This window comes from Sinohyriopsis cumingii, chromosome 1, assembly GCF_028554795.1.
Source record: "Sinohyriopsis cumingii isolate HCF-2022 chromosome 1, ASM2855479v2, whole genome shotgun sequence".
NCBI lineage: Eukaryota > Metazoa > Mollusca > Bivalvia > Unionida > Unionidae > Sinohyriopsis > Sinohyriopsis cumingii.
The window spans coordinates 167,252,942-167,265,479 of record NC_142961.1 but is presented as its reverse complement, the minus strand read 5'-3'; the positions used below and the strand labels follow the sequence as shown (position 1 = coordinate 167,265,479).

The window sequence follows — 12,538 nt, the reverse complement described above, 5'->3', positions numbered from 1 at the left end:
GTAGCAATAACAAAGATTTTCAAGATGGCTGCCGTACTGGCCATTGGATTCCTGAGCAGAACCATTTTCATTTACGACCAACCAGACCTTGGGATGAATGTGTATAAAGTTGTATGGCAGTCTCCAAGTAGTTAGGAGGAGTAGTGATAACAAACTTGTGCTCAGAGACTGACTGATGACAGACGATAGAAAACAAGCCATCCCATAAGCTCTCGTGGACTATCAAGGGTAGAGCTAAAAACTTAAAGACCTTATACCAGGTGTAATTTGCCAAAACTATGTTTTGCTTATAACAGAGATTACTTAGTTTTCAACATCTGATAGATGGTTTTGACACTGAAAAGTAAATGTTGAATGTGTTTATAAGTTGTACCTGCAATATGGAATACCTGAGGAATAAAACGTGGAAATTCTTAAAGACCAATCTGATTTCATCAATTTTAACTGATATAGTGGAAGTCTTGAAAGCTGTCTTGTCTTGGGTAAAGAGCATTGAATGTTGTAAAGGAATTGTTGCATGGAGTATGTATTCCCCTCTTACCTTGTAGCCATATTAGCATAGTGGTTTGCATGCTGGGGTTGCAATTGAAAGGGTGTGGGTTTGAATCCTACCATCAGATCAGCTTGGGTTGGCTAGAGTGGTGTATCCTTGGGAAAGACATTTTAATCTAACTGCCTTGGCAATAAATAACCTTCTTGTGTTCCTGCCACACACTTGAAAAAACTAACTATAATGCAGATTTGTAACACTACTGATGTTGCCCTACAGGTGATACCCATGTCTTACCATCATAGCTGCCAACCTTCCAGGCTCACAATTAGTGAAAATAGGGATAAAAAGTCGTGAATTTGGACATGAGTTCGTGAAAAATACCATGACAATAACTCCATCCACTCTGACCACTCCATCCACTCCAACCGTTAATACTACACTGTATCAAGCTCACAAAATAAAAATAAAACACTACATATATGCAGAAATATTTATTTATCAAGACATGATACTGTGGCAGACTTGAACTTCCTCAACTGCTTGATCGTAAATTTGTTTTCTAAACAGTTCCGACTTTTTGCCTGCTGGTTGATCTTGGGGACTAAAATTGCTGACAAATTTTCTGCAGCTAAGGAGGCCCTAAAGTCTGTCTTATTTTTCCTCACTAAAGAAAATACTCTTTCGCCGTCACTGTTGCTGTGAGGAATGCACAGGAGCTGCAGCATTTTTGGTTCTTCCACAGGAAAATTTAGAAGCGATTTTCGAGTCCGGGAACATTTGTCAGAACAAATGTTTAGCATGGTCTCCAGCTGATAAAGATAGATTGTGTTCGACAAGAAAACTCACAAATAATGCTTCAGCGTTGGTAGCCTGCATGTCTTTCGCCAATGGTTTACAATTTTCCAGAGCTGAAATCCGCGAATTCTTAATTTTCCCAACTTGTATGTGTTTTTTTTGCAACCGACATTCTTCCTCACATCGTCTCTGCAATGACACACTGAGTGCAAAAAGCATGAATGAATATCAATGTTTAATGGCAGAATGCATGGACAATTTTTGATATATTCCAAATTAAACTTCACTTTTTGAGTAATAACATTTCTTTTTCCTTGGTGGTGAAGACATTTTCAAGATCTTACATGCGATGCTGAACGGTAACTCAAATCAGTGTTTTGACGCATGCGCGGAGCAAATTTCCAGTTAGGCCCCAGTTTCTCTCAAAAGCATTTGTAAAACTACTCTTATACATATAGATTAAAATAGGCTAAAATGCCTGCTACCGGGCCAACGGTACTAATCGGCTGCAGATCTACTAATATTGTGACCAGCAGTACTGGACCGTTTCGGCAACTGCGAATATCACGACTAGCGCTTAATGGGAAATCAGTTATTTTATTAAAGATTTAAAATAATTGAGGATTGGAAAATTCATGAATTTTTGGCTTATGGCGTGAATCCGTGAATTGCTGAAAAAGTCTTAAAATTCACACCAAATTCGTGAGGGTTGGCAGCTATGTACCATGCTTACATAGACAAGGCAACAAAACCTAAAATAGTTTGGTTTCTTAAATACATTTTTATTTCATACAAACACAAAACAAGTACTCCCATCTTTAGTAAACTGACATGTACAAAAATCATCTGATCAATGTTTTTTCCTGTAGGCAACATCATTCTCTGGTTTATGCATCTGTACTAACAGTTTCTTTTCTAATTTCTCCACTGCAGCAAGAGTAAGCACAAGGGTCTCGTGCTTCAACATACTGTACACATTCAGACCTGAAACACAGAGTAAATAACATGGATATTCCTTGCATTACTATACACGTTTATACCTAAAAATACAGTAATTCACATGGATATTCACTGCATGCTGTACACATTCAAAGCTGAAACAGTAATTCACATGGATATTCACTATGCTGTACACATTCAGACAAAACACTAAATCATGGATGTTCATTGCATACACATTCAGACATGAAACAGTAAATCAAATGGATTTTCTGTACATATTCAGACATGAAACAATATTTGTTGCATACTTCACATTCAGAGCTGGAACAGTAAATCACATGGATCTTCATTGCATACTGTACACATTCAGACCCAAAAATAGGTAAATCACTTGAATTCAATGCAAACTGTACAGGTTCAGACCTGAAACAGTAAATCAATTTGATGTTCATTGCATACTGTACAAATTCAGATATCCAACAGTTAATCACATGGATGTTCATTACATACTGTACACATTCAGACCTAAAACCGAATAAATTCATATAAAGTCATAAATACATGAAATGAGTTGAATGGCAGTAAATGTTTCAAGCTTTTTTTTAATAATCATCACAAAGTTTGATCCAAGCATAACACAAGTTAATCCCTTGGGAACAGGTATACACTCAAGTTGACCTGGTGGTTTTAGAAGAAATATTAAAACTTTAATTTGCACCTGCATTTTATGGAATCCAAATGGTTGTCGGTAGTAACCAATATAACAACTTTGACAGTGCATGTCCTAAGAAAAATTTCACTCAAATCTGACTAAAACTGGCTCTGTATCTTAGAGCAGGGTCTAAGGAACATTTCTACAGAGTTTGAACAAACTGCCATAAAGGTCTTTGTGATGTCAAAAGTTGATACAGAAACCAAACTGTTTCTAGGAAAGCCATCAAAAACAAAACTATGGCATAATGTTATAATAAACATTTAAAATAAAGTTTGATAACACTTAGTTCAGCAGCTTAAAAGCACCAAAAAATGTGAAGAATGTTGACATATGAATGATACACATTTAATGACATGCACTCAATGACACATGATGCACACTGAATGACATGATACACATTTAATGACATGCACTCAATGACACATGATGCACACTGAATGACATGATACATATTTAATGACATGCACTCAATGACACATGATGCACACTGAATGACATGATACACATTTAATGACATGCAATGAATGACATGATGCACACTGAATAACATGCTGCACATTTAATGACATGTACTCAATGACAAATGATGCACAATCAATGACACATGATGCACACTGAATGACATGATGTCAACTGAATGACACATGAAGCACACTGAATGACATGATACACAATGAATGACACATGATGCACACTGAATGACATGATACATGCGGAATGACACTGCACACTGATGCATGTTGAATGACATGATGCACTGCATGACACTATGGGGGTGCTCACCAGTTATTATGTACTTTTGATCACCAGTTATTATGTACTTTTGAAAGAGCGATGTATGTAAGGTGAAGTTGTTTGCATTTGAAACGTGCACAGTGGAGAGAATGTTTGCATACCTCTATGCTACTTTGATGTAATATGGCTGACATTTCTTTGGATATTATACTTTTGGAAATTGTACATGATCTAAGCAAATTGCTAACTAAAATGAATGCTCCCTTGTGCTAAAAAAATCAGTCTGAAGTACACTATATGTATTAACTATGAAAATAGGGAAAATTAATTTTGCTAGACAAGACAACAACAGCTTCTGAAAGTGCAATGAATGAATTACCAATAACATAAAATGTAAAAAAAAGGTTGTCAGCTCTTTTTTTTAACAATTTACCTGTGAAGTTCAGGAAGTGAAAATGACCATGTGGAGCTAGCACTTTTTTGAAAGGTACACATCTGGAGTAAAACCAAGATGTATAACTCTATAACCCATATTACACCCATCAATCATACACCAAAATAAAGGGAATTAAAGGTTCTTTGAGCAATACCTAAGACATACAAGGTCTTTGTTAAATAGCTAGTATAACCAGTGAGGAAACAAGGGGAAATTGTTTTTCTTTAAAATTCTAACCCTATGCAAAATATGAATCTGTAGAGTGCCACCTCTGCAGACTGATGTGATGCATATTGAATGACATGATGCACATTGAATGACAAGCGCACATATACACATGATGCACATTGAATGACATGCAAACTCATTAACATGATGCACACTGAATGACATGCAAACTCATTAACATAATGCACACTGAATGACATGCATGCAAACTCATTAACATGATGCACACTGAATGACATGCAAACTCATTAACATGATGCACACTGAATGACGTGCAAACTCATTAACATAATGCACACTGAATGACATGCATGCAAACTCATTAACATGATGCACACTGAATGATGTGCAAACTCATTAACATGATGCACACTGAATGACATGCATGCAAACTCATTAACATGATACACACTGAATGACATGCAAACTCATTAACATGATGCACACTGAATGACATGCAAACTCATTAACATGATGCACACTGAATGACATGCAAATTCATTAGCATGATGCACACTGAATGACATCCATGCAAACTCATTAACATGATGCACACTGAATGACATGCATGCAAACTCATTAACATGATGCACACTGAATGACATGCGAACTCATTAACATGATACACATTGAATGACATGCAAACTCATTAGCATGATGCACACTGAATGACATGCAAACTCATTAACATGATGCACACTGAATGACATGCAAACTCATTAACATGATGCACACTGAATGACATCCATGCAAACTCATTAACATGATGCACACTGAATGATGTGCAAACTCATTAACATGATGCACACTGAATGACATGCAAACTCATTAACATGATGCACACTGACGTGCAAAACTCATTAACATGATACACACTGAATAACATGCAAACTCATTAACATGATGCACACTGAATGACGTTTTAACATGCACACTGAATGACATGCAAACTCATTAACATGATGCACACTGAATGACATGCATGCAAACTCATTAACATGATGCACACTGAATGACATGCAAACTCATTAACATGATGCACACTGAATGACATGCATGCAAACTCATTACCATGATACACACTGAATGACATGCAAACTCATTAACATGATGCACACTGAATGACATGCAAACTCATTAACATGATGCACACTGAATGACATGCATGCAAACTCATTAACATGATGCACACTGAATGATGTGCAAACTCATTAACATGATGCACACTGAATGACATGCATGCAAACTCATTAACATGATACACACTGAATGACATGCAAACTCATTAACATGATGCACACTGAATGACATGCAAACTCATTAACATGATGCACACTGAATGACATGCAAATTCATTAGCATGATGCACACTGACATCCATGCAAACTCATTAACATGATGCACACTGAATGACATGCATGCAAACTCATTAACATGATGCACACTGAATGACATGCGAACTCATTAACATGATACACATTGAATGACATGCAAACTCATTAGCATGATGCACACTGAATGACATGCAAACTCATTAACATGATGCACACTGAATGACATGCAAACTCATTAACATGATGCACACTGAATGACATCCATGCAAACTCATTAACATGATGCACACTGAATGATGTGCAAACTCATTAACATGATGCATACTGAATGACATGCAAACTCATTAACATGATGCACACTGACGTGCAAAACTCATTAACATGATACACACTGAATAACATGCAAACTCATTAACATGATGCACACTGAATGACGTTTTAACATGCACACTGAATGACATGCAAACTCATTAACATGATGCACACTGAATGACATGCATGCGAACTCATTAACATGATGCACACTGAATGACATGCAAACTCATTAACATGATTCACACTGAATGACGTGCAAACTCATTAACATAATGCACATTGAATGACATGCATGCAAACTCATTAACATGATGCACACTGAATGATGTGCAAACTCATTAACATGATGCACACTGAATGACATGCATGCAAACTCATTAACATGATACACACTGAATGACATGCAAACTCATTAACATGATGCACACTGAATGACATGCAAACTCATTAACATGATGCACACTGAATGACATACAAATTCATTAGCATGATGCACACTGAATGACATCCATGCAAACTCATTAACATGATGCACACTGAATGACATGCATGCAAACTCATTAACATGATGCACACTGAATGACATGCAAACTCATTAACATGATACACATTGAATGACATGCAAACTCATTAGCATGATGCACACTGAATGACATGCAAACTCATTAACATGATGCACACTGAATGACATGCAAACTCATTAACATGATGCACACTGAATGACATCCATGCAAACTCATTAACATGATGCACACTGAATGATGTGCAAACTCATTAACATGATGCACACTGAATGACATGCAAACTCATTAACATGATGCACACTGACGTGCAAAACTCATTAACATGATACACACTGAATAACATGCAAACTCATTAACATGATGCACACTGAATGACGTTTTAACATGCACACTGAATGACATGCAAACTCATTAACATGATGCACACTGAATGACATGCATGCAAACTCATTAACATGATGCACACTGAATGACATGCAAACTCATTAACATGATGCACACTGAATGACATGCATGCAAACTCATTAACATGATGCACACTGAATGATGTGCAAACTCATTAACATGATACACATTGAATGATATGCAAACTCATTAACATGATGCACACTGAATGACGTGCAAACTCATTAACATGATGCACACTGAATGACATGCGAACTCATTAACATGATACACACTGAATGACATGCGAACTCATTAGCATGATGCACACTGAATGACATGCAAACTCATTAACATGATGCACACTGAATGATGTGCAAACTCATTAACATGATGCACACTGAATGACATGCAAACTCATTAGCATGATGCACACTGAATGATGTGCAAACTCATTAACATGATACACGCTGAATGACATGCAAACTCATTAACATGATACACACTGAATGACATGCAAACTCATTAACGTGATGCACACTGAATGACGTGCAAACTCATTAACATGATAAACTGAATGACGTGCAAACTCATTAACATGATGCACACTGAATGATGTGCAACCTCATTAACATGATACACACTGAATGACATACGAACTCATTAACATGATACACACTGAATGACATGCAAACTCATTAGCATGATACACACTGAATGACATGCAAACTCATTGACACTGAATTACAAATAGTGCAGATTAAAATGAGGCACACTGAATGGCATATGAGAAAAGCAGGCAATACTGAAAGTTCACATGACCTTTGGTTAGGTGTTCTATTGTGATGATTAGGAGGATGAAGTAAAATGATCAAGCAAGACAATATTGATAGTCAACTTACCATAAACTGGCATAAGATTGAATTGTGGAAGTTCTTTCAATGCTAGTGATATATTTCTTGGCATGATGTCAACGCTGCAACAAACAATATTGAGATAAACTAGACCATGCAATATTTGCTGTTTATAATGTGCACTCAACTATGACATAACAGAACCAAATCTGCTGTCACCACAATAATATCTGGAGTCGCACTGTTTATAGTTGGATGAGTGTTACAAACAGATTCACTACTAAAATTAGGCAACTCGGCTAGAGCTCAACTTCAAAGTCGGAAACGTTTGACTGTAATGAAAATGGAACTTTCAGCATTTCAATAACTGCTAAATTTCAGTGACCCATTTATATCCCAAGTGTCATTTAATTTGGTTTTCAGCCCAAGCTCTGTGCTCAAAATGTTTTGAGAGTATGGGGCCAAAAGTGTTAAATATTAGATAGGAATATGTGTGTGTGTGTGTGATAAGGATTTTTAATGTAGCTTTATAAAATATGTCTGCAGTATGGCAGTTTAAAGTGATGTCTAGCACTGGGGCATCATGCCACAGACATGTAGCATGATGTCCCACCCAGTCACATTATCCTGACATCAGGCCAACCAGTCCTAACACTAACCTCTTAATGCTGAGTGCCTAGTAAGGCTGCTGTTAGTACCATTTTTGTAAGTCTTTGGTGTGACTTGGCAGGGGTTCGAACCCACAACCTTCTGCTTCCAAGGCATGCTTCCAAGGCAGACGCTCTAACCACTAGGCCAAAGGAGCAGTTTATATAGGAATCTTTCCTTCTTTCTCTTTCCCTACACATATACAATTGTTTATACAATACGACTGCAAAACTTTGTTTGCATTGCCAATAGATTTGGGTTATCCATTTAATGTATAAAATCTACAAGTCTTCTAAAATGTATGAATCTGAAATACTGATTAAGTAATATAAAAATAGCATGCATGAGATACAACTAAAATGGCCTCCAAGGAGAATTTTCCTTTATTTACTTTTGAATTCCCTCAATATATACAAAATAAATTGAAATTCTTGATAAACTTGTGTTTATAATAGATAACATTTCTGTTAATTCACTGTTAACATTATTTTTTCCTGATAATGAAAATGCAAAAATACTTTGAAAGGGAAAATAGATACTTGAATACCTAATCCAAAAAAATATTTATCAACTGCATATTGGTTATTAAGTTGTCATGGTTTGGTTTTGGCTTTGTGTGTGTAATGCCATTTTTCAGCACATGACAGGCTATACATGGTGGCCAGTATCTTTGATGAGGAAGAACCTGGGAAAACCCAGGAGAGTCATCAATCCATGAAAAGCTAATGGCAAGCTTTTTCACATACCCATGTCAGCCGAGCCAAGACTTGAACCCAAGTAGATAGAGGTGAGACATCAGTGATTTGTAAAGACAAGCACTTTAGACCATACAGCCACCAGAGCCCCACATTTTATGTATCTATACATAGGTATATATGGTATTAAAATCAAAAGAGCTGAATAACAACCTTGTGTCTTTCCCTTTTCTTTTTAGTCCTGTTCATGTCTGACTGTACTGTTCATACAGTGTGACTTCAAATCTTGTTAAAGTGCTGTAGATATAATCTTTTGTGCTGATGTGCTGACTTGGGTAATGCAATTCAATGTTTAAAATCTATTAATTCTTGCTTCTAAAAGTAAATGAAATTTTCAAAAACAGCATGCATGTTATACTTTTAGAACAACCTTCAGGTTGATTGGTTTTTGCATAGTAGATTTCTCAAACTACATACAATAAATGTTGTTGTTGTTGTTGTTGTAGGGTTTAACGCCATTTTTCAGCACACGATAGGCTATACATGGCGGCCAGTATTAATGGTGGAGGAAGAACCCGGGAAAACCCCGGAAAGAACCACCGACCCACGAGAAGCGACTGGCAAGCTTTCTCACATACCCAAATTAGCCGAATCCGAGACTCGAAAACCCACGCAGACAGAGGTGAGATGGCAGTGATCCATAACGGAGAGCGCTTTAGACCACTCGGCCATACAATAAATACAGAAATTCTTGATTAACTTGTGTGTGTGTGTGTGTTTTGAATTTTTAATGTAGCTTTAACAATTTTTCGGTCATATTTCTAAGATGTCTGCAGTGTGGCAGTTTATAGTGATGTCTAGCAGTGGGGCATCATGCCTTAAACATGTCGCATGATGTCCCACCCAGTCTTATTATCCTGACACCAGGCTGACCAGTCCTAACACTTACATCGTAATGCAGTGCACCTAGCAATGCAGTCTTAAGTATCATTTTTATAAGTCTTTTGGTATTACCATTCTAATAAGTCTTTGGTATGACTTGGCCAAGGTTCGAACCAACTACCTCCTGCATTCAAGGTGGATGCCTTAACCACTAAGCTACTGAAGCAATCTCTTGATTAGCTTTTAGTTATTCCCACATTCTTGGTCAAATTTTACAGCTTGTATTGGGGAGTATCCCTGATGATCAGGTTGGCATCATATTGCACGCAACTAATAGTCAACTTTATTAATCAGATAAGTATTATAAACCTTTAAAAATTATAACAAATGCAATATATGAATAAATTTTTTAAAAAGAAATAAAAATAAACATAAGTATATGTAACAGAGTAAAACAATAATCAAAAAAATATTCATAAGTTTAATTTCATGTGCTCTGCATGACTTGGGTCTTGATACAATACTGTATATACTTGCTTATAATTCAATCTGTTGCTGCATAAAATGCTGGTTGACCAGGGTTTATGTTGTTTGTTTTACTGCCCTATTGGTTGTTTCTAACCAACTGTATAGACCTAGATCTGCCAGTGCATTAAGTAATGGAAGTTCTAGATTGGTACTGTTTGTAGTTGGAGTTGACATATAAGCTATTTGGTATTTAGTGAATCTGTAGTGTTTTTTACATGAAAATACTGAAGATTATTTGAGATAAGGTTAAAAGTAGCTTTGAGGAGCAAAATTTTATATAAAAACAGAAACATCTATGAACTTTTAATGGATAAATCCCATAGTGCCAAAGATCGGTACTGTCTGTAGCTGGAGTTGACATATAAGCTATTAAATGTGGTATTTAGTGAATTTGTCGTGTTTTTTACATGAAAATACTGATGATTATTTGAGATAAGTTTAAAAGTAGCTTTACGGAGAAAATATTTACATAAAAAAAAAAAACATCTATGAACTTTTCATGGATAAATCCCAAAGGAGAGAAGACTTTAATTTAAATTAACAATCTGTTTTTCAAAGCTACAATTTTTCTACAAATAATGTATATCTTGGAAACCCAAATAATGTTAATTATATGCAAATATGGAATTTTTACTTGCAATGTTACAGCACTTTTTCTTTCCATAACATTTTCTATTGTTTCCTACAAATTATTACATTAGACTGCTGTCCCTAAAATCAGTGTTAATACATCTAAATTAAACAAAACAAAACAGTTGTAGAAATAAATGTGTGGAAGAAAAACACATCAACTTAATGTCTTTTATAAAAGTACTATTATTTCAAATCTAATGGAGGGTGGTGGTGGAAACTACTGGAAAAAGGATTAGATTGAATCCTCCAAAAAGTGCCCTTACCCTAGGTACAAGTAAATGGAGAAAAAAATCCAAAGTAATAAATATGAAGAAAATGACTAATTACAACTTACTCATCAACAAAGAGTGCAGAAAATCCCCAGAATCTTGTGTCAATTAAATCTTCTATGTACTGCAGAAATAATAAGAACAACAATTCAATAACAAGGAATACTTTTTATGAGATTCACTCTGGATCAATACTCATATTTCAACATATTATATATTTATTATACATTTACCACAAGTGGAATGTGTACTATAGATGTAAAGAAAGGAGAGAAATTGATGGAGAACAAATTTTGATATTTTTGTAAAATATTTCATTGCAAGTGTGGCCATTTTTAATGTCTGATTAGCATCACTGGACTGTTTTGATATAATATTTTTGTGAAATAAAGCAAAATTAATATTCTCTTAACAGAGGAGCCAGGTCTCTGCTTTTTCTACAGCAGTTCATTATCTTTTATTTTTAAATGTTAATATGTTAAATACGATTTCTAGTTAGGCTCTTTAGAATAAGTGAGACAAAAAAAGTCCAGTGTAACCTCTGAAAACCAATTTATTTTAAAAGGTAAAATATGTTTCTTCAAAAGTACTTATCCTATCATAATGTTAGAAGTACAGCCACTACCTCAAAAATCCAGCCACAGTACTCTACCCAAGTCTAAAAGCAATGTTAAAATGTCTTTGGCTTGGTTAGCAACAACAATGCTAAACTGTCTGCTTGCCAAGAAAGGAAGTTGTAGTAGTCTTCCCATGAATACAGGAATTGGCATCATATACCCTCTAGTTGTCAGTTTTGACTGGAATGGATGCAAAATGATATATGGGAAGGTAACTGCATGGAGGGCATGGGAAGTTGTGCCTGTATTCCAATTTTGTATGCTTTACTGATGAATTCTTTGTGGTTTTGTGTGTTTACAGCCATTTATCAACACATGACTGTACACAACAGCCATTATAGCTGGTGGAGGAAGCACCCAGGAAGAACCACCAACCCATGGGAAGCTACTGGCAAGCATTCTCATGTACCTATGTTGGCCAAAATTGAGACTCAAACCCACGTGGACTGAGGTGAGGTGTCAGTGATCTGTAAAGGTGAGCACCTTGGACCACTCAGTCACCCAGGGTCCA

General features: G+C 35.9%; 1 protein-coding gene across 1 annotated transcript in view; it reads right to left on the bottom strand.

The window, feature by feature from the left end:
• Positions 1-2,046: 2,046 nt before the first annotated feature.
• The window catches only part of LOC149808333 (large ribosomal subunit protein uL4m-like), a 42,859-nt gene continuing 32,367 nt past the window's right edge, over positions 2,047-12,538 (bottom strand). Inside the window, exons 8-10 of the mRNA XM_089975890.1 lie at positions 11,476-11,534; positions 7,804-7,877; positions 2,047-2,272 (exon numbers count right to left, since the gene is read on the bottom strand). Of these exons, the coding sequence (XP_089832016.1) occupies positions 2,139-2,272; positions 7,804-7,877; positions 11,476-11,534 (267 nt within the window). The 3' untranslated portion in view covers positions 2,047-2,138. The remainder of the gene's footprint in view (positions 2,273-7,803; positions 7,878-11,475; positions 11,535-12,538) is intronic.